The 24,086-nt window shown below is 51.0% G+C and overlaps 1 protein-coding gene across 5 annotated transcripts; it reads right to left on the minus strand.

Annotated features, from left to right (window-relative positions):
- Positions 1-6,311: 6,311 nt before the first annotated feature.
- RAB3IL1 (RAB3A interacting protein like 1) lies at positions 6,312-18,357 on the minus strand. Of its 5 annotated transcripts, none has more exons than XM_054275979.1 (12): positions 18,273-18,357; positions 14,888-15,122; positions 14,607-14,702; positions 13,122-13,199; positions 12,331-12,546; positions 11,038-11,163; positions 10,184-10,312; positions 9,984-10,096; positions 9,659-9,682; positions 8,267-8,366; positions 7,618-7,684; positions 6,312-7,277 (listed from the first exon to the last, which is right to left on the minus strand). In XM_054275979.1, exons 2-12 carry the CDS (start codon positions 15,059-15,061, stop codon positions 7,195-7,197), a joined length of 1,206 nt encoding a protein of 401 aa, XP_054131954.1. In that variant the 5' UTR covers positions 15,062-15,122; positions 18,273-18,357; the 3' UTR covers positions 6,312-7,194. The 5 variants fall into 5 exon arrangements, with proteins under 5 accessions (XP_054131954.1, XP_054131951.1, XP_054131955.1 ...); XM_054275976.1 differs by lacking the exon at positions 18,273-18,357 and adding an exon at positions 17,738-18,140; XM_054275980.1 differs by lacking the exons at positions 11,038-11,163; positions 18,273-18,357 and adding an exon at positions 17,738-18,140.
- Between the last annotated feature and the right edge of the window lie 5,729 nt (positions 18,358-24,086).

Genomic DNA, 24,086 nt, shown 5'->3' on the forward strand with positions numbered 1-24,086 from the left:
CCTGCCCAAAATCAGGTGCCACGAGGTGTCACAGAACTCCAAGCAGAAAATGACCCCATTTTTAAGGCTTTCATTTCATCCCAGAACAAACAGGTTCCCCGAATGCAAACACAGGTGGCTCTTACACAAAAATTAACTGTTACAAATCGATATTGTTTTGAACAATATTGCCTTTAAAAAAAAAACATGTTTTACTTACTCTGCAGGGGCACAGTTCTAGAGGTTTCAGGAAGCTTCTTCACAACATAATTTGTGTGTGGCATCAGCATGGGGAGAAACAACTTCATGGTGTTCAGATGCACAGTTTTATCCCCTCCAAGCTGGCCTTGAACACTTCCAGGGATGGGGAAGCCACATTTATGAGCTTCCTTCTTGCAACAGGTTTTTAAAACTGTTAAAAAAACCCCCCAAAAATTAAAACAACAACAAAAAACCAACAGCAAGCTCAGCCTCTGAAAAACCCTCTATTTTTTTTCCAGTGTTTGTGCTGGGTTATATCATATTATCATATATATTTTATTGAAAAATTAGCCTAAATTCCTCAACCATCACATAGAAACACTTCCATACTGAGTCCTCCCTACACCATCCCTCTGTCCTAGGGTTTCTACAGAACAGGGTATTGCTGGAGCTGCTGTAAGGTGAATACTCTGTTCATATTTCCAGCCACACACTTATCCATTTGGAAACCACAATGTAAAGAGTATGAAGAGAATAATCCAGAATTCCAGAGTGAGCCAGGAGGTGAATAATTACCCCACAGCAGAACATAAAATATAATAAGTATCAATTACAAAAATAAGTAAATAATTATACAAAATAAAAATAAAGATGTTATCTACCCTCCGCAGAGGTTGGAGAGTACAAATGTAAGTTTCACTGGGGTGAATGATGGTGTGTTCTAAAATACCCTGTGTCAGAGCTTTTCCACCTTCTGCCAACCTCTGAGGTTTGAAGGTCAAGCCCAGGCTGCTCAGGTCAAGGGAGGCTCAGCAGAAATTCGAGAAAGGAGTGGGAAAATGCCAAGCAGAAGGATCCTCACCTGGAAGCACCACCTTTGCCTGCAGCATCCTCCCGAGCACAGTTAGGTAACTCCCCAACTTCTTGGCCAGGTGCTGGCTGTGGGGATCTCAATGAGAGGATTAATCACAGTAATTGCCTGTGATGGCACCCATCCTCCTCAGAATGGGTGTGGCTGGTTCACTTGGCTGATTAATTTAATTGGCCTCAATTAGCCTGGCCTTCATTTAGCAGCAGTTGGTTTTTCTATAAAATGTAGAAGCCATATTATACTTTCTCTGTGTGTTTTGTTCCCTTATTGCTGATAGATGCCTAATAAAACCTGGAGGTTTGGGTTCTGAGCTGAAGATGTTGCTGGTTTCTCAGCTGGGGCCAGTTCCTGGTCCAGCATCTCCAGGTAAATCACTCAGGGCTGAAATTATCACCTTTGCAAGTCCACAAACCTTTAGGGCATGCTTACAACCCCAAAGGGAGCAAAGCAGCACAGCCCGTGCTTCACCATCACCCCGGGGAGGGGGAAATAAAGTGTGACCAGAAATCAAAGCACTGCTGCCAATTCCAATTCCATGTCTTGCTCATTCTTGTCTCCCCATCATGCTCACCGAGTCTAAAACTGAACACCTGATTTGGTGAAGGTATGCGAGTGAAACGGAATCCACAGCACTAGAGGGCAAGGAACGGTGAAGGCACAGTGTTCCAGCAGCATTCCAGCACCATGACTCCTCCACATCCCTGCAGAAAATCAACAGCTCCACAGTAACAGGTTGTCTGGGCTTGAATGGTGCAGCAGGAGCTTCTGGGCAAGTCAGGAGCTGGATGATCTTCAGAGATCCCTTCAAGCCCAAACCATTCCCCGGGAATGGCTTTGTCTGCATAAAATAAAGAATTAAAAGCAAAAAGACATTGAGCCTGCTCTGTCCTGTGACGCACAAATGAATCAAACACAAAACAGCAGACCGAGATTAAGAAGCAATTTCCTTTCTGCAATGTCTCTCTATTAAAGGTCTCTATTGAAATATTTAGTAAATGGTTTCAGAGAAGCTTTCCTGGATGTGGTGGTGTTGGCACAGGGATGAGTCCCAGAGGCTGCAGTAAGAGAGGGTTTAACTCATTTGGGTATTTTGAATGTGTAAAGCCAGGCTTTAAAAACCAGCACAGTGGGGAGAAAGTAGCAATGCCCAACTGCTGACAACAGAAAAATGGTTTTTTGAGTTTTCCCAACTCAATTGGTTCAGGCACTACTCAAACACAGTCCATGAGGTCTTCTCCACATATACATCATTCCAGCATGAAATTAATCAGATTTGGAATCCAATTTCCCTCTTCTATTGAGGACTAATGTCTGCCAGAGCTGCCAAGATTTTGGGGTGGTTGCAAAACTTTCCTTGTCCAAAAGCCCCGTGGGACCATCAGACACTGCTCCAGCTCTCCTGAGACGTTATTTATCTGCCCTCAGTTTGATGGAAAGTTGGATTGGTGCTTCCCTCCTTCCTCCTGGTTTTGCCAGACGGCTCAGGTGGCCTGACAAAGGTGAAGGTCACCAAAGGCAAAGGACAAGTCACCTCTGTCCAGGTGCTGATGCAAAAAGAGCAAAGGTGTCACTGAGCTGTGACCCACTTAAGTGTCCTTTGGCATGAAGCACCTTAAATTGACTCTAAGGTGATTAACAGAGCAGAATTAGCACAGAGAGCCAGGGGAATTAAGGGCAGGGAGCTGTCCTTGAGCCAATCCCATGGCTGCATCTGCCAGAGGGAAGCCTGCAGCCCCAGAACCAGAGAGGGAGCAGAAACCAGGAGCATTAGCAGAGTTAAAAGCTCAGGATGTTCTGTGTGCCCACACAGATATCCCTGGAAGCTCTGTGAGCAGCACAGGACTGAGAGCTGAGATTTCCACTGCAGAACTTCCTGGGGAACACCTCTACATTCAGCTTCCTTCTCCCAGTTCCCCTCTCAGTCCCAAGGGGAGCTGTTTTGGGATTCTACTCCTGCACAAATGGCTTTTCCATCACTGGAGTCACTTGTAAATAACTATGTTTGTATCAGTGACTCAGCTTTTCCTGTGCAGCTGTTTTCTGCTACAAGGGGAATAATTTCAAGATTAAGTTAACGAAAGTAAAGGAGTGCCTCTTCTTTCCTAAACCTTCCTTGCTGTCCCTCTGCTCCATCACTCCAGCCAGTGCTATCTCATCTCCTGAGCCAGGACACCACTGGCAGCTCAGATTTATCACAGAATCCCAGGATGGTTTGGGTTGGGAGGGATCTCAAAGCCCATCTCATTCCAAACCCCTGCCATGGGCAGGGACACCTTCCGCTGTCCCAGGCTGCTCCAAGCCCCATCCAACCTGGCTTTGGACACTTCCAGGGATCCAGGGGCAGCCACAACTTCTCTGGGCACCCTGTGCCAGGGCCTTGCAGGGATTTCTCCCTATATCTCACCCAAATCTACCCTCCTTCATCTTAAAGCCATTCCAAAGCCATTTTCCCTTCTTCCCCTCACATCCAGCCCACAACTAGACATTTTCTCTATGTTCCCTTTCCATCCTAATCCACTCCCAAAGGAGGTGAAACATTCTCTGGAAGTTATATAAACCAGCACAAAGTCCAGCTGCCTTCTCAGCCTGGCTGAAGTCAACTTTCCAGCTCAGCCCAGTGAGCCTTGCACAAACATGGGAATATTGACATGACAAACAGCAAATCTGACCCCTTGGCTCCCAGCACCGGTGGCACCAGAGGGATTTGCTCCTATTAGGAACAGGTTGCCTTGGCAGAGCTGGCCAGCCCCAGCCACGGGTGCCACGTGCACACTGAGAGTTGTGCCAGGACATCTGACTCCCCTGGCAGGGCCACACTCCCTGAACGTCCAAAATGACTGGAATTTCCCTGTGGCTGGCCCAGTGCTGCCTGTTCTGCAGGGAATCCTCTCTGCTTTGATGGACTCATCCTACAGGAAGCTGAGGAAAGCATGGAAAGTCCTGACTTTTCTGAGGCCAGCTGCTTATCTTCTGTCTTGTCTTTGATTGCACCTGGAGCAAATAATAATAAAAAAATTGAACTGTTTCATTTGTTGGTTCCTGGGAACAGGAACCATCCATCTCTGTGTGTGGGTGTGTGGGGACAGCCTGACCAGCTGCACAAAGACAGCCTGATTTACAGCCCTGACCAAAGCTGGAGTAATTCCACAGGCAGGGAAAGGAAACAGCCAGCAGACACAGGGAGCTGCCAGGAGCAACCAAATCTCTCTGGTCTAAATCCCAGTTTCTCAAATCCACAAATGCTTAGAAGCACCTCATTGTGCACAGCACTAACCTCCACCATCATCCAAATATCCCTTTTCTCTCCCAAACTTGAGGGAAACGGATGAAAACAAAATCAAGCAAGTCAAACACATCTGTAAAAACAGATTTTTGAACTCCCATCCTTTTGAAGCTGTTTATTTCAGCCCAGGACACTCTGGCAGACCCTTTGTGGGGGAAAATAGGTGCAAGGAAGATTGCAGGAGGTACCAGAGCACCCAGAGACTCTGCTCAAACCCTGGTTTATTTATGAGGGGAAAAAGAGCAGGAAAGTTTTGGTGGAAAAGGCTGGGAATAGGGGACATGATGAATTCTCATACCTTAGAAGCTTAGGAGCCAATGTCACAGGGAAGTTTCTGACACAATCCCTGCTGACATTGCACCCAAAGACCCAGACACAGGAAAGCATTTCCAGTGTCTCGCCTGACCATCCCTTACAGAAATCCAAATCCTTCCTTTCCTTTTTACTCTCCAGCTGCCCAATTCCCTTTCCCAGCAGCGCAGGGCAGCTGCAGGAATGTTTTCCTGTCAAGAGGCTGCAGAGAGGGTCAGGAGGGGGTGGGACCTGGAGATGCTCCATTCTCCCAGGGAGGGAATGAGGGAGGGAGGGAGGACAGTCCCTGCCTGGGCTGCCTGTGCCCTCTCGTGGCTGCCTGACTGTGCTGCACAACCAGATCCTTGCATGGCTTTTTAATTGAAAATGAAATTAAATCCCTTTCAGCATACAGCTCTCCCACTGTCACCTCCCAGAGCGGATGAGATCTTCCATGGTAATGTGCAGAAACGAGCAGGAAGGAGAGCAAAAGGTTTTAGTGAAACCAGAGCGACCCCAACCCTCTGCCTGCTGAAAGGAGAAGGGGGAGACTGATGAGGAAAGAGGAAGGAAGAAGATCCCCCAATTACCCAGCACCCATGCAGTGCTTCCAGCCAGCAAATTAAAGGAGACACAACTGAGCAGGAGAAGCCTCAGCTTCCCTCAGGAAGAACAGGTACCTGCTCTGATGAATAAAAGCACCCCAAACGCCATCCTGTAGTATTTTCTCTTGAACCCCAAGCACCCCAACCCTCCAACTCCAACCAGGCTTGTAGAGGTTAATAGCAAATGTTTATTTTCCTTTATGAAAGAGCAGGGTGCAACCATCCCGCTGCTAACGGAGTGACTTCATTTTCCTTCACAAATTGTTCTCTGCTTTGTTTGAAATGCAAGACAACCTCAGACAAGGCATTGCTCCAGTTCCTTTGGTCTCAAAGTGCTTTTCAACGTGACACCAAGGGGGAAAAAATATCCCACAAACCAAAACATCTCCTAGCCAGAGAGATCATCTCATTCCCAGTGCTGCAATGTTCGTGCAGTGTAGCAGCTCACGGCACAGGAAGACATAGAGAGATAGAAAGGATGGGGGAAGAGATGCAGGGAGAAATTCCAGGGGTGGAATTCACCTGAGCTGAAATCCACAGCTGGGGAAACAAAAGCTGCGTTATTTCTCTCTTCCCTAGACAAAATCCAGCAGCTCAGTGGAAGAAAATAGAGTTCCTACTGTAATATCCTTCAGGAGAGAATGGAATTATGGAGCTGAGGATGGCCACCAGCTTGCTGAGGGTGACAGAGGAACAGGGTGACAACCCTGTCAGAAGTGGAAACCCCAGAGTGGGTGATGGCTGAGCTGATTCCAGAGTCACTGAAAAAAAGGCTAAATTAGCTACAAAATACTGTCATGGCTTTAATAAACCTGGGTCTGGGCTCAGGATGTGTCAGGCCTGTGCATTTCTACAGCTCCAGTGACATCCCTCCCCTCCCAGCACATTTTGGGGCAGGCAGGAACCTCAGCCACATTCCTCATGGGCACACAAAGAGGTCTCGGATTCCCTCACCAGGGATGGCAGCCAAGAAAGTGTCATGATTCCCAGTGGACAGGCATCTTCAGCTCTGATATAACACTGGGAAGGAATCTCTGGGCTTTGGGACTGCCCAGCCTGGGCACACCCCTCCTGGAGAACCCAACCTGGGGCAGGGGTTCTGCCTGAAGAGTGGGAACAGGACTGCCCAAAGCTCCCCCAAGAGCAGGAACAGCTCCAAGACTTGTTTGTGGGTGATGTTTGTGTTTAGGAGCACCATGGGGGACTTCACATCAGGAACGGCCACAGGGTCCGGCCTCAGACAACTCCAGCAGATTCCCTAGTCCAGGGGAAAAAATCCTGCAGCCTGCTGGGAGTTAGGAATTTTCCCTGCTCCCTTTCTTCTGCTGGAGGCCCCAGGTGCACAGCTCCAGCAATTCCCCAGCCTGCATAACCCAGTGCCAAACATCCAGCTAAAAACAGGAACAAATCCCTCTTTGTGACTCCGCTGGCAACAAGCTTCTCTTGCAGGCTCCTTGAAAAGGAACAAGGAAGTACTTGGAAACAAACTGTTCAAGATTATTGTGCTCTGCTGGCATTTTCAGGGCTGCTGTGGTCAGCAGGACCTCAGGGACAGCACCTCCTCCATCCCAAAAAAAACGAGTGGAACAGACAGCCAGCATCTGTCCTGACAGAGTGGCTCACAAGGAAGGTCCAGAATTCCCACCCTGCACAGGCCTGGCCTCGGGTTATGCCAAAGCAGGCTGCATATAAAAACAAAAGATTTAAAAAAAATGGATATACACTGCATATAGGAGACTCCAGAGTCCATGGATGGCCATCCTGGAGCAGCCAGGGCCAGCCCAGCTCCAGAGGCAGCATGGCAGCTGCATTCCAGTCACACTTGGAGGAGTGGGACAGCTGAAGGTAGAACTTGTGCCTCTTGCTCCTTGCTCCAGGCAGAGGGAAGGTGGGAGGGAGCAGGACAGGCACTGCACTCCAAGCCCTTCCTCCAGGAGCAGTTTCCTCCAGGCTCAGGGCACTGCTCACATCTCGCTGGGATAAAATCCAAGTTTGGCCAGAGACATCTCCCTGCGGAGCCGCATGACCTCCCAGTACATCAACTCCACTGCAAAGCAAATGGGGGCAGAGAAGGGGGAAAAACCACCAAAAAATCAGTAAGGAGGGCACAGCTGCCACCAGCTCCTACTCTGCTGTGCTCCCAGCATTCCCAGAGGGGAGGGAAGCAGGACAGGCCCATCAGGTCACCCCTTACCAGCTCCACCCTGAGCAAAGCTCCCAGGAAGCTGATAAGGAAGGAAGAGATGGTCCCCTCATGCCTCTCTTTTGTCATTTATCTGCTTCTCCAAGACACCCCCAGCCAAGCCCACTCCTGTCACTCCAAACAGCTCCTCCCAATTCCTCCCAGTTGCCTCCACAGAAAGCATCCCCCTGGAGCCAGCTCTTACCATCCTGCCTCACCAGGCCTTGCTGGATATAGCGGATGTAGGTGAAGAAGTTGCACACTGCTGTGATCTGGGTGACAGAGAGAAAGAGGGGAAAAAATAAAGGAACAAAGATTTGAGACATTACTTTGGTGTAAGTGATGCAAATAAGTCAAACTCGTACACAACAAGCAACTTTTTGTGAGATCAGCTCTTCAGAAAGGCAGCTCAGGAAAGAATTAACTTGTAAAATCCTCCTCTGAACAAGAACCCCAACAGCAACATTAACAAATGATCCACCTTCTCCCTCCCCTCCACAGAAAGGACAGTTTGTTCCCATAGCCAGGCACAGATCTGGACTGGAACAGTAACAGCCTCCAAAGAGCAGAAAATCATTGTGTTTTGCAAAGGGGAATTAAATAATAACAATAGAACCAAACAATCAAAGCTCTGTACTGAATGAAATCATGCCAAGTGAACACACTGAAGGTTATCTGTAAGCAGAAGGAAGAGCTGGATCTGCCCCCTAACCACCAACTAAGAGCTACCTCAACCTCGGGAACAACCTCAATCCCACAGTTTTTCCTCAATTCCAGAGCTGACCCTCAGGAACTCACCCACTGCAGGGCACTGAATGATGTTGGAAGGTCAAGGCACCCTGAGAAGGACTCACCCTGGCCCTGCAGGAAGGGGAAATGTAGTAGTAATTCCCAGAATCCCCCAGCATGATCCGGTGCTTGCAGGTCCTGGGGAGGCCGCTCAGAGCACATTTCCTGCAGGAAAAGGGAACAGCACTTCAGCAATCCAGTGGCACAGCACAGATCCAGCAATTCAACCACCTGGAGAGATGGAAGTGAGAGATCAGAAGCCACTCCTGTGTCAGGCAGCATGAAGAAGGGAAAAAAAAACCTCCTTGGCTGATATTCTTTTGCTCCTGGAAATATTCCATAAATTGCAAGTTTAGGAGATTTTAGATGAAAGCATCTTTTCCTTGACACAGAGCCCCAGAGGAAACCACAGGAAATATTAAAGAAGTGAGGCTGGAGCAGAGCCTCAATGTCCCCTGGTCTCTGCACATGTCCCCCACATTCCAGGGCAGGCTCAGGAGTATCAGCTTTCCTGGTGAGATGTAAACACACTGGCTGGGCACCAGAGCTGCCCTCAAAACAGGTAAATCCAGCATTTGAGCAGGATTCTCACATACCAAGAACTCAAAACAAGCCAACCTCTCCTTGGGCAGACAGGAAAGGAGCTTGGCTTCCCAATTTTGAGATTTCAGAGGGTGAAAACAGCCTTTTCCATACAATAATCTGCAAGGGGTGCAGCATTCCTTTATTTTCTTCCCTTTTCTCCTGCTATTTGCAAGGCAGATGATTCCCATCATCACTTAAAGCAATAAAGCAGAATTTACAAGTGCACAGTTATCACCCTGTTCTTCAGGGACTCAGTAGGAAGAGGAACATCACTCCCAAACTGCAAAAAACCTTCTCTAGGGAGCCACAGGAGGTGACAGCAGAGGGGAGCAGATGTTTCAGAGAGCTCCTGAGCTTGTCCCTGGGCTTGTTTTCCACTGCTCTCAAGGCAAACATTAGCCAAGAGTGGAAGCACGGGTTCCAAGTGTCCAGATGCAAGGAGAAGTAATCATTTACCAAATATTAACACAGCCTAAGGAGACTGAATTCTCAAAAGGTGCAGGGTGACCAAAAACTTTGTAAACAAGATACCTGTAAGGAGCCACATATTTGAGCATTGCAACATCCTGGAAAAGAGTGACTCTTGCTTAAATGGTACCACTTGGTGTAAAACCACAGCTATCACAATCAAACAAACCAAAATAGCCATAAAAATCAGTGTTTTGCATCTGGGGAAAAAGGGAACAAATTCCTTTTGGGTCTTTTATTGCCAATGGGCTCCTTCCCTTCCTGCCTGGGTGGAATTGAGACAGAGTTAAAGAGTTAGGTCAGCTCAGCAAAAACCTCCAAGTTGTCACATGGTGCTGAGTTAGTGACTTGTTAATGCTCCAGAGACCTTTGATCACTGGCTGAACAATAAATATTTCACTTATGTTACGATTTGTGACCGGAAGCCACTGTGAAGACAAAAAATAAATTTAAAAAATCAAAAGGAAACTGATAAACACAGGATGGGTTGTTTGGGGAATAATTTGCAGGAAAAGTGGTAGGAAACCTGCATGTCCCTTCTGTCACAGGGACACCTCAGAAGGTAAGAAAGGACTTCAATTTAATATCTGAATAAAATCCCTCCTCTGTTTGGAATATCACATCACTCCTGCTAGTGAGAGATGGCCCCAAGCTGCCTGTCACACCACTCCATGACAGGGGACAAACCAGCAGCAAGGAGGGGACAAGGCAGGGAGACATGGTCCTTACTTGGGGCCACCACACTCTTCTGCTGCCACCTTCCCCACAGGGACAGCCTGGAAAGCCACGGGCTCGATGGTGAGGGTGTTCTGCTCCACTGCCACTCGCACCAGCTCCGACAGCTGCAGCAGAACAAAGGAGAGCAGGAATGAATTCCAGGAAGGGAACACTCCAGAGCTGCCAGCTGCTCCTGCTTCTCCAGCACTCACCTCCTGCTTGGTGAAGTCCAGACAAGGTCCTACATCTTCTCGGTAAATTCTGTCCAGGAAGGAGCAGGATTTGTCCAGAGTTGGAGATTCCTTCCAGGCCTGGAACTCGGCAAATAAAATGGAGTCGACCTGCAGCAAATGTCCAAGAGGAGCAGGAAGAGAATACCTTGTCAGAAAGTACCTGATACTATGCAGGAAAACCATGAAACATCTGCTCTGCAGCTGGAGAGGCTCAGACATCATGGAAGTATCTGAGGGGAGCTGCCTGGCTCCAAGGATCTCTCATGTCCCACCCAGCAGCAGTTCTGTGCCAGAGTGACACAGCCACCCTGGGCTGTGTGTGACAGAAGCCTGCAGGCATCTCTCTATTCCATTTTCCTCCAGGTGGCTTTTCCTCCTTCCAGTGGCTGCAGGAAAGCCACCACACAACCACTGAATAGACAAAGTGCACACTCAACCCGTGCCAGGAATGATGAGGGGCAAGAGGAGACTGTGGGATCTGGCATTTAAATCCCAGATGGATCACTGGGCAAAGCAGCAACCTGACTGAGAGAGCAGCTCCTACAAGCCCAACAAAAGCTTCTGAAAGGAAAAAATGAAACTAAGCTGAGCAACACAAAGAACATGAGTGAATGCAGGTGGAAAAGTCCAGATTCCAGCACATCCCCTCTGTGCCATGGAGACTGCTCACCTGGGACCAGCAACAGCTTCAGAGCCACAACATGGAAAAAACATGGAGAAAGAGCAAAATGAAAGGAAAAAAAAAATGGAGATTAGCATAAAAGGAAGCTGGAACTGAAAGGCTGGAAGCGTGAGAGGCAGGTGGGTCCCACCCATTCCCAAAGGTTGGTTACCTGCCGTGAGGAAGAGAAGGAGGAAGCATCTGCTCCCAAGGCCTGCCAGCCTGGCTCATAGGTGATGTGGATAGCCTTCCCAGGGAGGATGCAAAGGAGCAGGGAGAGGAGAGCAGGGAAACCAGACTTGGAGGGCAGAGGAAGAGACAGACAGTGAAGGAAGAGGTTTAGAGAGACAGGCAAAGAGGGAGGTAAAAACATGAGATACAGAGAAAGGCTCAAGTCCTGCCCTGCAGGAACTGAGCATGGTCCTCAAGGCACCACAGGGCCACAGGCCACATCTTTAGACTTCAGCTTGAGGTGCAGAAAGGGAACAGAAATTACCATTTTTCAGCCCAATTTAAGATCTTTCCCATAGATCACCAACTCTCTGAATGCCAGGTTCCCTTTTATCACTTCTCCCATAAGGATTCTGAAGGACAAAAAACCATCCCATCCTTGATATATAACACTGGGAACTCTGGAGGCTGAGCCCTGAGATTTGAAACCACAGGAGATCTGCACCCTGTGGAAGTTGCCTCCATAAAGAAATGACAGATCCAAATCTTTAACAAGCCTTTGTGTTCCCTCAACAATTCTTCACAACACAGGTCCGTAGTTCCCAAAAAATCACTAGTGAGACATTCCTGCAGCACATTTTTCTTCAGTTTCATTTTTCCTGACCAAGTGCTTCCTATTTGCTTCCCACAGGACAGCTGTGTCCACATCTGGCTAGTGGAACCAGCTTCTGCTCAGCAGCTCTCCACATCTGCTCACAGCACTGACACCCCCTGGATCTGCCCCTCAGCGATCCCTCGACTGCTTCCTGTCCCGACAAAGAGGAAACCCCCACAAAAGGAAGCCCTCCAGTGCCTGCCTCAGCACAAATTTAGGGAACAGGGCACAAACAGCTGCTCAGTGAGACCACAGAGCTCTGTGGGAAGCCCAGAGCTCCCAGAGCAGTGGTTCCGAGGTCAACACAGGTGATGTCCCCGACCCGCCTTTCTGCATTCCGGGCTGACAGGCTCTGGAGCCACATTCTGGCTGGCAGATGTCACCGTGGCACTGCTGGTGCTCTTGTTCCACCTGTGGCCCTTCCTGAAGCCAGCTCTGGATGCTCAGGATGTCCCTGACCCACCTTCTTTGCACTCCCGGCTGGATGTCCCACACCCACCTCTCTGCACTCCTGGCTGGATGTCCCACACCCACCTCTCTGCGCTCCTGGCTGGATGTCCCACATCCACCTCTCTGCACTCCTGGCTGGATGTCCCACACCCACCTCTTTGCACTCCTGGCTGGATGTCCCACACCCACCTCTCTGCACTCCCTGCTGACAGGCTCTGGAGCCACGTTCTGGCTGGCAGCTGACACCATGGCACTGCTGGTGCTCTTGTTCCTCCCATGGCCCTTCCTGAAGCCACCTTTGGAAGGGCTCTGCAGCTGAGGGTGCAGCTCCCGGTTCGGGGAGGACGGTGTGGATGTGATCACCAGCGTCTTCAGGGCTGTCACCTCTGCCTGCAGCATGTCAATCTGGGGACACAAGCAAGAGTCACCCTTGGCACCTGCTGGGCTCCAGTTTGCTGCATCCCATCAAACACTGAAGCCACCGGGAAGCAGCTAAAAGCTCAGCCACAAAGCCTCTTCCCATCCTCCCAGTGCCACCATCATCCAGAATTTTAAACAGTAGCTGTTTGGGAATCTACCCCTTCTGTCCCAGGCTCTTTTCAGAACTAATGATTCCAAAGAAATTTCTCTCTCCTCAAGATGGAGCCATTTGAGCAGCCCTGTGGTGCAGCCATGTCAGGAAATTCCAACTCCCCAGGTTCCTGCTCTATCCTTCCATCCCAGGGCTGTAACAATTGAACTCATTATTTCTCTGTGGATCCATTTCCCTAGAGAGAGCAGGACCAGCAGGAGACTGCAATGCAAGGACGTCTGTGAGGCCTTTTCCCACTCACTCAAGTGTCTGCCAGAAAGGGACCACAGCACCTCACAGAGATGAAGCTGCACTTCACTCTGCTCAGCCAACAAACAGCCCTGTGGCCAGGCTGGGCAGAGATGCCACCACACCAACCCCAAAAATGAAGTCACAGAGAGTCACTCACCTTGCCCCGGGCCTCCCTGAGCTGTTTCTCTGCTGCAGCCTGTTTGGTGTTGGCTTCTCTCACCATCTTGTGGGCTTCCTGCACCAGAGAGAGTTTTAATCCACCTGCCACACCCCAGCTCACACAGCCAACAAGGCAGGTCCCAGGTTTGCCACATCACATGTTCCAGGCAAGGGGACAGACATCCCTGCCACATCCAGGGGGTTTGTTCCTTCAGCTGTGCAGAGCCTTCCCTCAGAATTTCCCAGAGAAGGCTCCCAGTGCCAGAGCCTGGAGTGCATCCCCTTTCCAGGAGTGGAGCTGGCTAAGTTAAGGAGTTTAGCTGGCCAAGGTCATCTCACACTGATAGGGGCTGCTGAGAATGCCAGAAGCAAGGACCTGCCTTCCCTTGCCCTTGGGAATTGCTTTGACATTACAACCCCCTGTTCCCCACCACAGCTGTGCCTGCCCCTATCCCAAGAGCTGTGACTCCAGCCTCGCCTCAGCCTGGTTCCTGCAGTCACTGCAGCCTTGCTGGTGATCCCTGCACTGGCTCCTGACCCTCACTGCTGCCTGTGGCTCTGATCCCGATCCACACTCATTGCTCAGTGTTGGTGAGGGCACTGCTCCTGCCTGCCTTGTTATTGCATTTACTCCTACTCTCCTTTTGGAGCAGCTGGTCCCACTGCCCCAGGCATGGCTGTGACACAGCAGGAGCTGGAGCTCACGTGGGGGCCAAATGGTGCAAACTGGCTTAGAAGCTTTGCCCACAGGAAGAGGGGAGCAGGATGCAGCCCAGCTGGGGCCTCCCTGCAGTCTGGAAACTGCATCTGGCCAAGGCCACCAAAGGAAGGGGACAGCCCTTGGCTACATGATCTCCAAGATCACCCTGTGCTCAGGCAGCCAAAATTTTGGGAGGGAGTGCTTCCTTGGCTCTCACAGCCCTGCATTTCAAAAGGTACAGATGGGCTCTGGCTTTCCTCATTATCGAGACAGATCCAGACATTAGAGCTGCTGGTGAACAGGATTTTGCCAGAATACAGCTTGGCAAGAATCCCATTACAACAAAAAACCACCAAAACAAAACCAAAAACCAGCAAGCCTTCTGGACCCTCACTGGAGCAGAGTGGATGAGGACATCCAGGATGTTCCCACCCGCAGCAAGGGCTGGGATGAACCAGGGAATCATCTCTATTACAGAGGAGCTGCCCAGACTGCAGAACAAGCATGGAGAAGGACAGGGAGCTGTGCTTGGCTCCAGCTCCACATTTTGGAACCATAACTACTGTGCTCTTTATGCTACCCCACAGCTCCTAGAAGGAGAAGGAAATCCAGGTAAAGGCTCTACCTGCACCACTGGCCAGCTCTGCTTCTCCAAATGGGAAAGAACAACAAGGGAGAGGAGGAAATTGTGAGAGGAGAGCTGGAAGTCCAGGGAAAGCCTGTCTTAAAGGAGCTGGATGCAAGCTTAGCTTAAGAAATGTTGGGAAAGGAAGAGGGTGGTACCTCAAACAGGCTGGCTGTTAACTCCTCCAGTTCCTGCTCCAGCTGTTCCCTGACTTTTGACAATCTCTCACATTCTTTGTCCTTGAGCTTCAGCTCCTGTTGAGGAAATGGAGAGGGATAGGAATGCTGATGTCCTGCCCCAGCCTGTCAATCACAGCCCTTCTTCCCCACCCCAGCACCTGATCTATGACCCAAGATTCCTGTCACCACCTCCAGGAAAGTCCCCTCTGCTCCAACCTGTGCCACCCTCCCCAGGAGTTCCCCAAAGCCCTGGGGCTCACCTTCTGTGCTTTGTGCAGCTCATCCCTCAGGAACTCCGAGCCCTTTTCCCGGATCTCCACCGAGGAGCTGCGCAGCCGGGACACGTTGAGCTGCTCCGTGGACTGGGCTTCATGCACACCTCCAGCATCCTGGCATCCACCCTCTGGCTCCTCCTTGTCACCTTTGGATGGCATCAGGGGCTTCCAGTGTCCCACAGCAGGTGGATTCTGGCTCTCTTCCTCCAAACTGACCTGGCTGGGGGTAACAGCACAGGGAAAATGAGCATAGGGGTGATCCAGAACCTTCCTCCAACACTCACAACACATCCAGTCCCGGGCACAGGCAGTGGGAATGAGGCAGGGAGGGTGATAGGGAAGAATTTGGGCAGCAACAGCTGCACCTGTTCCTCTGCCCTGCAACCCTATGGAAGTGCTTTACCCTTCTGGCAGGGTGTCCTTATTAACTCAGGATAATAACCAGGAGAACGAAGGATAGCTCCTCCAGAGATCCCATTCTCACCTGCTGTCCAAGAAAAACACCCTGCAGATAGATTTTTAGGATTCCAGGATACACCCAGCAGACCTAAGGTCAGACTTCCCTACTGAAGTAGGGAAGCAAAAAAAAAAAGGCAATACAGCCTTCCCATTCTTAATATAAAGAGCCCAATCCCCTCTGCTGCCAATCCAGCCTTCCTCTACCCCCTGCATCTGCTTCAGAAGGAAAATATCTATTTTTAACTAAATTTTAACCTATTTTCCCACCTATTTCCCACCAAAATGCCCCACAGAGCTGTCTAAACCAGTGTATTTTCCCCAAGCTGAGTCGAAGCCCTATTTTTTATTTTCAGTAGCGAGTAAGCAGAAACACCCTAGAAAGAAGAAACCAAAAGAGTGACCCAGGACACTGCACCCCAGTGCTCAGCAGGGCTCTGTCAACTCCCAAATTATCACAGAGGCTGGAGAAGTTTTAGGAATGGAAAACATCATTTGAGGGTGTGCATGCAGGGCACTGCTGTCACTGAAGTGTTTGCATTTCTCCTCTTCCTCACTGAACTCTGCCCATGGAATCTCCCTCCATTTGAAGGCAGGGGCAGTGTGTCCAAGCCCTCCCCACATGGAAGCTTCCTGCCCTGCCCAGACACAGACACTGCCCTGCAGATTAACCTGCTGCTGCTTATCTCTGGCTCACAAGCTCTGGCTGAGCTCTGGTGCCCTTCTCTTCGTCACCTCCTCCCACACTCCTGGACACTGCTCCTCACCCACCACCTCCTCCTGCAGAGCAGCCATCACCTCTTTTTGCTCAGGCTCACTTTTTCCTCGTCCCTTTCTTTGCCCCATCTCTGTGTTCTCCTCTCCTGCATTACAGCCAGGCCATGCTCTTTCCCCTTGCTCTGACTCCACACAGGCTGAGCTTATCTCCTCAGACCAGAGTGTTCTATCACCTTTTCCACTCTAATTTCTCCCTTTCTGTGCCCCCCAAGCTGTCCAAGACCAACAGCTGTCCACAGCCACCTTCCAAAGAGGGAACAAAGCTGCAGCTCCCAGCTGAATCAGCTCAGGTATCACAAGAAAGCATGTGGAAAAGCACACATGGAGAACACTCTGAACACTGGGAAAAACTCACACCAGAAAGGAGCAAGGAAACTAGAGCATGGAGGATAAAAATAATAAATAAAAGAAGCAGCAAGGAAAAGGGACATTTCACCAGCCTACTGATAAAAATACACTTAATCTAACCCACAGGAAGGAAAAATAATGGTGTTCCTTTATGACTCTCTAATTCTCAGCTGAAAGTTGCCTCAGGAGACAGATATTTCAGCGTATTTCCACACGCTACGGAAGAAAACTGGAGGATATGGAGGAATTAAACAGTCCCACCCACACTCTGTAATGCCAAAAACATATCCTGGAAACTCATCTACAACAGAATAGCTCATTCTTTCTCCACACCATGCAAACAGAATCCCTATGGAAGCTTTGGCTATGCTGGTTCTGCTCAGGGTCCAGGCGGGGCTCTGAAATCCTATCCCAGAGACCAAAGGACCACCAGAAACACTTCCTCTCTTGCTGACTGGTAGCTGTCTTTCCAGGAAAAATGGATCATATCCTAAGAGTCATGCACTGACACAAGAAATGCAAATCTACACACACACACAAAAAAATTTCCCAACACCCCATAACCCTCTAAAGTTGGTTTCTGTAGAAAAAGCAAAAAAATGTGCAGGATCTGCACTTTTTCCAGCGGGCCCCACATGTTTCCTGCAGTGCTGATCCGATGGGGTTGTTTCCTGTGCAAGCAGCCTCCAGCTCTCTCCAGGTTAAACTCTTACCCCAGGTTTGGGAGCAGGGCCTGACTTTTCCATCCCCACTGGGATGGATACCTGACCTGCACCACCATGGACCGGCATCAGTCTAGAGTAGCTCATCATCCCATGTGGGCTCAGCATCATCCCTCAAATGTTTGGCAGAGCATCTGGCAGTGGTTTATTCTATTTTTATGTTATTATATTATAGCAGAACACACGTTGGTGTTTCTTGTCTTCTCCTCAGCAATGAAACGTCAAGTCCTGTATCTGGGGATGCTGCTGCCTCCGTATTCCATCTCCTTACTTGGCTTCCACATAACTTCTTCCCTGTGAGGGTGATGGAACCGATTTCCCAGAGAAGCCGTGGCTACCTCATCCCTGGAAGTGTCCACGCCACGTTGGACAAGGCTTGGAGCAACCCGGTCTAGTGGAAGGTGTCCCTGCCCGCGGCAGGAGAAGATAAACTTCAAGACCCCCTTCCAACACAAACCATTCCCGGACTCTACGGAGGCACAGAGCCCCGGCACACGGACGCCACTCCTTCCCCGTGCAGACCCGCACCTACCCCCGCAACATCGCTGGGTCCCGCTGCTGCCGATGCTGCTCACGGCGGAGGCGCGCCCGCCACAGCCCCCATGGCCGGGGCAGCCGCACCGGGAGCGGGAGCTCGGGGGAGAAGCCGGAGCCAGAAGCGGAGACGCGCCCGGAGAAGCCGCAGCCGGAGCGGGAGCCGTGCCCGGAGAAGCCGGAGCAGGAGTTGTGCCCGAAGGGACCCGACCCGGAGCCGCGGCGGATCCGTGCCCGAAGGAGCCGCAGCCGAGCCAGGAGGGATCAGGACCCGAGGCTCCGGCGGATTCGTGCCCGGAGGAGCCGGGCCAGGAGGGATCAGACCCGGAGGCTCCGGCGGATCCGTGCTCGGAGGAGCCAGAACGGGACCGATTCCCGGAGGCTCCGGAGCCGATCCCGGGCAGCCGCGGCCCCGCCGCCCACGTGATGCGGCGCGGCTGCGCCCTGAGCGCCGTCGGCCCGGGGGGTCCCTGCGGGCAGGGGCGGGACGGGCTGAGCCGGCAGCCAGCGGCGTTTGTCACCCATGGACTCACCGCGGGGCCGGGAGGACGTGCAAGGAAATGTCCGACCAACGTCCCTACGCTCCGCTCTTCGTGCCCGGCTCGGAATCGCTGGCTGGCTTCCTCCGCCTCCTTCCCGACAGCGGGCTGGGGAATGGGGGCTGCTGTCTGTGCTGCTCCTTCTTCCTCAAGAGGAGGATGCCTCACACTCCGCCCCTGCTCCAGTGTGGGGTTCCTCCCACGTGAGAAGTCCTCCTTCTCCAAGGAGCTCTTCATGCACTGCCCTAGCGTGGGTCCCTTCCACAGGGTCAGGAATAGGCAGCTCCAGCGCGGGCTCCTCTCTCTCCACATGTCCTGCCAGGACCCTGCTCCAGCACAGGCTCCCTGTGGGGCCACAGCCTCCTTCGGGCATGCCTGCGCTCCATTGTGGCCTTCTCCATAGGCTGCCGGTGAACCTCTGCTTCCCTACAGCCCCTCGCTACCAAAACGGTGCCACACAAAGCCAATACAGAGGGGAAACATGGGATGTAAACGCAGGAAGGTGGAAGGATGGGGGAAATCTGACTGGGGGGGAAATCGGCTGCTGGTTGTCCAGGGTTTTTATACTTCAAGTGGAGCACTGGGCTCAGAACCCAACAGGCAAACCACTTCTGCTGTCACCCCTGTTCCACAGTGGATCCCGTTGCCACCTGTGGATTGACAGCACTGGAATTTTGAACCAAAACCTGCTGCTGCCCTCAGAGGACATTTCCCATCACATCCTACCTTGCCATTGCCCTGGGCTTCCCTCCAGGCAGCTGTACTCCTTTGGAGCCTTCACACACAGTAACAGCTCCCTCCCTGCTCTCAGCTTGTCCATCCTCTGCCTCTGGGACAGACCCAACACCAGAGGCAGGAGAGTCAGACATGGTGATCCTGGTGTCCACTGCAGGATTTTGCTGTGGATACCGCACAGGGAGCAATCCTCTGTCCCAGCATTTCCTGGGTGTCTGTGTCACCTCCAGCCCTGCCCTGCCTCATGGCCGGGATCCGTGGGGACAGCACAGGCCAAGCCCATGCTCTGAAGTCTGGGAACGGAGTGTCCGGGATGTTTGTGTCTCTGGCTGCAACCTTTGCTATCTTCAGAGAACTTTTGGGAGGAGGGGAAAGATCTTCAGCTCTGCAAAGTACACCAGATGTAATTAGTCTTTGTAATTATTAACTCCCAAGGCTTGGCCAGCAGCAACAGAGGGTCCTCGGATTAGAAAGGTAGAAGTGCTTCCAGGAACCAAAAAAGGCAGGAAGGATGAGAGCTGATAGTGCTGACTGGAAGCTTTGAGAGGGATGTGCTGAATCCCAGCCACTTGAAAAAGTAACTTGTCATAAGGGGGAGAGTAGCTCCCTTCTTCTTCCCAGAAGAGAAGCAGACAAGGAAAAAGGGGAAAGTGGAAATAAAAGGAAGGGAAATGACAGGGAAGGAAAGGGGAAGAAAAAGAAAAAGCCAGACAGATGCTGGGAAGGGAAGGAAGAACAGGCATTATCTTTGAGTTTGGAAAGCAAAATCTGACTTGCTGACACCCCTTACCCAGCAAACTCAAACCAGATGGTATTGCCACGGAAAGGAGAACAAATAGCCTGAAACTCCAGGCTCCATCCAGCCCCTCCTGGCTGGCTCCTTGGCTGTGCCACATGTTTGCTCAGCTGGCTGCAAGGGCTGCAGCAAGGCTCCTCTGGGGTCTCTGGTTTCCAGCACCAGCATGTTTGATTCTCCCTTTGGCACCTAATCCCCACCACAATTCCTAAGGCAAGAGACAAGGGACCTCACTAAGGACCCTTCCCTCATTTTCATGCTATATGCACTAAACTGTGCAACATCAGAGGCAAAGTGAGAGATTTGTCACCATGCAAGCCCCTAAAAGCAAAATGCAAAGGGTCAGATGGAACTTGGCACAGGCACCCTCAGCTCTCAGGGCAGCAAGAATTAGTGAGGAATTCTGCAGCATGAGGGGAACAAGCCTGGGGGTCCTCACAAAAGCACTGCAGGGTCACTGCATCCTCTTCAAACATTTCTGGCCAGTCAAACCTCTGAGTAAATCCTGTCCATGAAGAACGGCATCTCCCTAGACATTTCCCAGATCATTTTTTCAAAAAATTACATCAGATTTCAAGGAAGAATGTAGTTTGCAGAGACACCTCTGATGCCAGCTGCCTCTGTGTCTATCCCAGCACTGAAATTGGAGAAGGAAAAGGGATTTCACCAAGCTTTGGGACCCACTGTCCCTAAAAGCACCCACTGTTCTCTGGGAGAGAGCAAGGAGGGCACTGTGCCTTTCCCAGCCAGCTGCTGCTAACTCAGCACTGAGAGAGGCCCTTTGGCATTCCCAAAGCAGGGATTCAACTCCCAGCACAGCAATTCAATCTCTACATCTTTAGCATGGAGAAAACAAGGATGATTCCAGGGCTCTGAGGCTGAGGATGGATGTCAGCACCTCTTTGCCTCCTGCTCTGCTGAGCAGGGCAGGCTTTCAGACAATGCTCCTTCTCAGGGTCTGAGGCCACAGGAGATGTGGAAAGAGATCCAAGCAGCTCTGCCACGCTGGTAGCCCCTCAGTTATTTACTTTAATATTAAATTCCACACATATTTTCTACTGTCCCAAGGGCAGCTGTGGAGCACACGAGCTGCCAGCAGAGCTGCTCTCAGAGGAGGGCAGCAGAGGCCCCCAGATGCCAGCACATCCCTCCACAAACACCAGGACACTCAGGGGTTGTTGTTCCACCTCCCCAGGAGCAGCAAAACTGCTCCCAACAGCTGCAGCAAATGTCTCACCTGAAGCATTTTGGTCTCCCTGCTGTGTGTGGGGATGAGGGTTCAGGCACTAAGACCCTCGAGATCTATCTCAGCCTGCCTGTTCAGCAATTCCAGCCCTGGAAGTGGATGGACCATATTCCCTCCAGAGAGGGTCCCCCTGCTCTCATGTCCCTTCACAGAGCACTGATGCCACGTTTTAAACCATGCTCTCCCTGCCACTGGCAGCAATTCCCAGACTGCACCAGAAATCCCACATCAGGCAGATGCCAGGCAGCACCTGCTCCAGAGGAGCAGTGAAACAACTCACTCCCCTTGTCAAGGATCAGACACAGGAAAGAGAAAACTACAGCTGGGACAAACTGATCCCAACTACTGATGTTAAGTAAGTGTCAAAGACAAAGCACAGGAGAGAGTTGGTTATTACAGGAGCCTGGGTCTCCAGCTGCTCTTACCTGCAAGGATCAGAGCTGTGTTCTCTCTCCAGTGTCCCACCGCTGCCTAAATGATGGAAGACCAGTTAATTAAGAAAAGATTTTGATTCAGAGCCTTATGGAAGGGGAATGTCCTTAAAACCTGAGCAGAAGCACTGAGGAGGTGGTAGAAAGGAAGGACAGTCACAATTGGGAAGGAGCAGAAAAGGGACTAAGAACCCTGGGAAGAAAGAGGGAAGGAGTTCCCTGGCTTGGTGGAAGTTTGAGGGCAAGGCAAGGACCAATGTTTCCCAGGATGTCATGTAAGGAAGCACAGTGACAGCTCTCAAGCACTGCTGGAAAAGCAACAGCAAAAGAAAGCGAACACATGGAAAGAGTCTCAGAAAACCAGTGGCAGAGTGGAAATCCCCATCATCCAAACCACAGCCAGAAGAGGTGGCAAGCTCATCCAGGGACAGTGAGGGATGATATGGAAACATCCTGTGAGAGCCAGGCAGAGCATGGACCAGGTGTTTCACTGAGCTAGGGAAGAGAGGGCAGCCCCCAAGTGCACCATGTTTTACAGCCTTGGTGGAAAATTCCAGCCCTGCATAATCTCCTGGGGTTCCTGTAAGATTGTGACACGGAGAGAGGGACCAAACAGGAAAGAATTAGAGGAAAAATGCCTCTCTTCTGGCAGCCACCATGGCTGTGCCAGGAGTTAGCAGCAGCGGAGCAGCCAGCCCTGCCTCCCCCTCCTCCGGCCGCCTCTATAAACACGCAGGGCTTACTCAGAAGATTAGGAGGGAACAGGGCAAAAGACAACAGAGTCTCTTTTGTAATGAGGAGGGATTACGGCATCAAGTGACCGGCTGCAGCTCCCAAGTGGGTCTCAGGCTCCTTAGCACACCGTGTGGGGCAGGTCCAATCCCCCTATGAGCCAAGGGGGCACGAGGATGCAGGCGGTGGCCCGGGCCACAAAGGACCCAGCGGGGACACGTGCAGGACCAAACCTCCCCAGCCTCCAGCACAGCTCAGGAGCCCATGACTGTGAGTATCTGGTCCTCCTAACAACAGCAGGAGGATTACTCTTTCCTGCAGAGATCCATCTTCCTGCTTATCCATGACCTCCTCTGGCTCCATCCCTCTGCTCTGTCTGCTCGTTGTCCATCTCTGCAATACCTGCTAGGATCTGTTTGTGGTGGGTGATGCACCTGATGTCCCAGAATCTTGCTTGCTGTGGGCTCCCACAACTGAATTCCAGGTCAGTCGACTTCCAGGTGTGTTGGTTAGTCCAGAGGGATGAACAGGGGATGCAGGCAGTGGCAGGCAGCAGCTCCCTGGGTGGGCTCTTCCAGCCCATCCTGACTCCGGTGTGCCAGTGCACCACCTCCCACGGACCTCAGCCACTAATGGAACGTGCCAGCTGCCCAGTGACATCCCAGGGCAGCCCAGCACAGGCTGGCAGGTGGGCAGGGAGGTGCCTTACCCATCCAGGGCTGGAGGGAAAAGCACTGGGAAAAGCCCCATAAACCACACAGGAGCAGAACAGAGTAGAGGTGGGCGACATCCATTATTTACATGGCCAAGAGCTGGAGTTTTCCTTCTTTGGTAAAAAAGGGAATCTGAATTTGAATTACGCAACGAAGAATCTCCCTGAGTGCTTTTAAGCCCTAAAGCCCAGAGAAGAGATGCAGCTTTGTGTAAGGGGCCCCAAAAATACATGGGGTTTTGGGCATGCTTTTCTCTTCTGGGCAGCCTGTGGGTTCAACTTCTGGGGCAGTTATAACCTACTGTTCCAAGTCCTATACCCAGAAATCCATATGGAATGGACACAAGGATTTACTGAAAGGGGCATTTGTGCAGCTGGGGACAGGGACAGCTCTGCTCCTCTGTATCACCCTTAAGAGGGGCCTCAGGGACCTAAGTTACAACAGGGAAACCCAAAGGAGGAGTAGCACCAAAAAGCCAAACCCAGGACAAAGATGTTGCCCAAAAACCCAGACTTTGCTGGTTTTCTTCACAGCTGCAGCTCACTGGGACCTGAGCTGTCCCCACCTAAATGTAAATCTTTCACTGGGATGCTTAAATGAGAAACAAATGAGGAACGTGGGCCCAAACTCACCTGCCTGCAGCTGCTTCAGGGTGTGACCTGTCCCTTGAAGTGCTTCTTCATCCCCATCATTCAGGGAAGAGCCCAAGGCCCCATAATCATTAACATTATTACCTCTGTTAAATAGCAATGCCTGGTGACATGTTAGGACTCAGAAATACCAATAGTTCACACTGGATAATTATTTCTAACCCAAGAAGTCATTCCCCAATCTGCCTGGCATGGATATCACTGGTGTCTTGTTGTTTGTTGGGGTGTTTTTAAAATAAATTCAGGTTTATGCAACTATGAGCCTGACTATCACTTGATTATAAAGAATTATTTATGCAAGTTAGACTAGAAGTGAAATGGGGATGCTGCATGTCTGGGGAGCACTTCAGGAGCCTGAATGCCTATTTTTCAGCCACTGTGATTTATTATGCAACATATGGTTGAAGGAGAGGGGAGGTGGAGCTGCTGGAATTTGGGCCCTATGAGCCTGGCTGAACTCCATCCCACAGATCTCCAACAGGGAAGGCTGCTCTGCCTACATGAC

Source organism: Melozone crissalis, unplaced genomic scaffold (assembly GCF_028551555.1).
Source record: "Melozone crissalis strain CALT ecotype California unplaced genomic scaffold, PUWL_Pcris_2 ptg000018l_1, whole genome shotgun sequence".
Taxonomy (NCBI): Eukaryota; Metazoa; Chordata; class Aves; order Passeriformes; family Passerellidae; genus Melozone; species Melozone crissalis.